The sequence below is a fragment of the Trematomus bernacchii genome, unplaced genomic scaffold (assembly GCF_902827165.1).
Source record: "Trematomus bernacchii unplaced genomic scaffold, fTreBer1.1, whole genome shotgun sequence".
In the NCBI taxonomy this organism is placed as follows: domain Eukaryota; kingdom Metazoa; phylum Chordata; class Actinopteri; order Perciformes; family Nototheniidae; genus Trematomus; species Trematomus bernacchii.
The window spans coordinates 989,911-992,725 of record NW_022987584.1 but is presented as its reverse complement, the minus strand read 5'-3'; the positions used below and the strand labels follow the sequence as shown (position 1 = coordinate 992,725).

General features: G+C 39.9%; 1 protein-coding gene across 1 annotated transcript; it reads left to right on the top strand.

Annotated features, from left to right (window-relative positions):
• The first annotated feature begins 481 nt into the window (after positions 1-481).
• On the top strand, positions 482-1,774 carry LOC117480803 (zinc finger protein 665-like). The gene has a single exon (XM_034128276.1). The coding sequence runs from the start codon at positions 482-484 to the stop codon at positions 1,772-1,774; it is 1,293 nt and encodes a 430-aa protein (XP_033984167.1).
• The last annotated feature ends 1,041 nt before the right edge of the window (positions 1,775-2,815 follow it).

Sequence of the window (2,815 nt, the reverse complement as noted above, 5' to 3'; positions counted from 1 at the left end):
CTCATCAGCCATTAATCTGTGCTCTCCAAATATATTACAATTAATATTAAAATCCTCCATGTTGTTCTCAGACGGGAGACAATGGAAAACTAAAGACAAGCAAACAGTTTGAAAAGTATACAGTTCAATCGACCGGACTTCTTTCTGCAGATGTGAGCGTCCTTAACAACGGTCAATAAGTCCTTGACAGCGGTCTGTACTACTGGATTAACAACGTGTCACGTGTTCTGAATTGGCCAATCAGAATTGAGTATTCAACTAAGCCATGTAATAACAGTATGTAGTGTCTCTACTTTAAAGAGTCCTCTCCTGCTGATGTTCAGGTGTATATCAGTATGTATTTAAACCTGTACTTTTATTTCATGAGAAATCAAACTTGAACATTGTGGGGTTTATTTTACAGACTCTTATTTTAGTTTTAGATATATCTGCATCACGTCCTCTCACTGACTCTTTATCTGTCTGTCTTTTTTAGAAACAGATGAGAAGAAAGGAACCAAAACGTTTCAGCTGTGACCAATGTGGGAAAGATTTCACTACATCAAGTAATCTTCAGAGGCATTATCGTATTCACACTGGAGAGAAACTACACAGCTGTGACCAATGTGGGAAAGATTTCACTACATCAGGTAATCTTCAGGTCCATTATCGTATTCACACTGGAGAGAAACCACACAGCTGTGACCAATGTGGGAAAACATTTTCTCAAAAAGGCGGCCTTTCATCCCACCAGCGCATCCACACAGGAGAGAAACCACACAGCTGTGACCAATGTGGGAAAACATTTTCTCAAAAAAGCGGCCTTTCATCCCACCATCGCATCCACACAGGAGAGAAACTACACAGCTGTGACCAATGTGGGAAAACCTTTGCTCAGAAAAGCACCCTTTCAAATCATCAGCTCATCCACACAGGAGAGAAACCACACAGCTGTGACCAATGTGGGAAAACCTTTGCTCAGAAAAGCACCCTTTCAAATCATCAGCTCATCCACACAGGAGAGAAACCACACAGCTGTGACCAATGTGGGAAAACATTTTCTCAAAAAAGCGGCCTTTCATCCCACCATCGCATCCACACAGGAGAGAAACTACACAGCTGTGACCAATGTGGGAAAACCTTTGCTCAGAAAAGCACCCTTTCAAATCATCAGCTCATCCACACAGGAGAGAAACCACACAGCTGTGACCAATGTGGGAAAACCTTTGCTCAGAAAAGCACCCTTTCAAATCATCAGCTCATCCACACAGGAGAGAAACCACACAGCTGTGACCAATGTGGGAAAACATTTTCTCAAAAAAGCATTCTTTCATCCCACCAGCACATTCACACGGGAGAGAAACCACACAGCTGTGAAGAGTGTGGGAAAACATTTTCTGAAAAAGTTACCCTTGAATACCACCAACGCATTCACACAAGAGAGAAACCATACAACTGTGAAGAGTTTGGGAAAACGTTTGCTCAATCAAGTGATCTCTCAGTCCATCATCATATTCACACTGGAGAGAAACGACACAGCTGTGAAGAGTGTGGGAAAACATTTTCTGAAAAAGTTACCCTTGAATACCACCAACGCATTCACACAAGAGAGAAACCATACAACTGTGAAGAGTTTGGGAAAACGTTTGCTCAATCAAGTGATCTCTCAGTCCATCATCATATTCACACAGGAGAGAAACGACACAGCTGTGAAGAGTGTGGGAAAACATTTTCTCAAAAAGTTACCCTTGAATACCACCAACGCATTCACACAGTAGAGAAACCATACAACTGAATAGTGTGGGACAACTTTCTCTACATCAGGTCATCTTAAGATCCATCATCGTATTCACACAAGAAAAACCATACAGCTGTGAAGAGTGTGGGGAAACCTTTTCTCATGGTTGTAATCTTAAAGCCCACCAGCGCACTCACTCTGCCTCCATCTGATCCTTTTCTGAGTCAAGCTAGCATTCCTCCTGCTTTTCTCCAAATGTAAAGCTGACCAACAGTGACTTTACGTTCTAATAAACATGTTTTTTACGGACTACATTCAGACTTCCCCAAAACCCTGCTCTCCTCACACACTTAGCTCTATATGTGAGTGCTCTGGTTAATGAAAATGTTTTTTGATTTGGATAAAGCAGCCTTATACTGTTGCTGCGATGCTGAACGTAACAATGATCTGTCTACCAGCAGCCTGTGAATGAGACGTTTAGGGAACATCTGTAAATAGAAGCATCTCTTGATCTTTTCCGTACATTTCTTAATATAGTCTTTATGTATAATACTTCCTAATCAATTATCTGTTATGTGTGCTGATGCAATTTCAGTGAGCATCGAGTTCAGAATGTTTGTTGCCACACACCGTATTTGCTTCTGTGTGTGACGTTCCCTGAATAGTTTTTATTCTACGTTTATGTTCAATTGAAATGTTTGAGTTGCCTTTTTGGTACTTTTTTATTTATTACTTCAAGTGATGTTCAAAACACTAAGACACGTTTGGTATGAGAAGTGATAAAGTACATTTGTGACGTTCTTGTTTTGTTAGTGAAACTGATATAATATTATCTCATGTTCATTCTTTGACTTCATTGTGACCGCCGTTAGTTTTCTGTGTTCTCAGTAAATGTGATTCTTGCTGCTGTAATAATCTGAGCTGTAAACTTAAAACTTGTTTTCTAGTTTCTCATTAAACTTGTTGACACAAAGAGACTCTTTGACTCATTGGAAACTGTTTAATGATTTATAATTACTTACAATCACTTTGTATTAGGTTTTTATGAATGGTCTTTATTTGAACTGCTGCTAGTAAGAGTAAAAGAGGACAGAAGCC

What these genes read in the sequence shown, in the direction of transcription:
- LOC117480803 (XM_034128276.1), top strand. Translation starts at nt 482, where the DNA reads ATGAGAAGAAAGGAACCAAAACGTTTCAGCTGTGACCAATGTGGGAAA.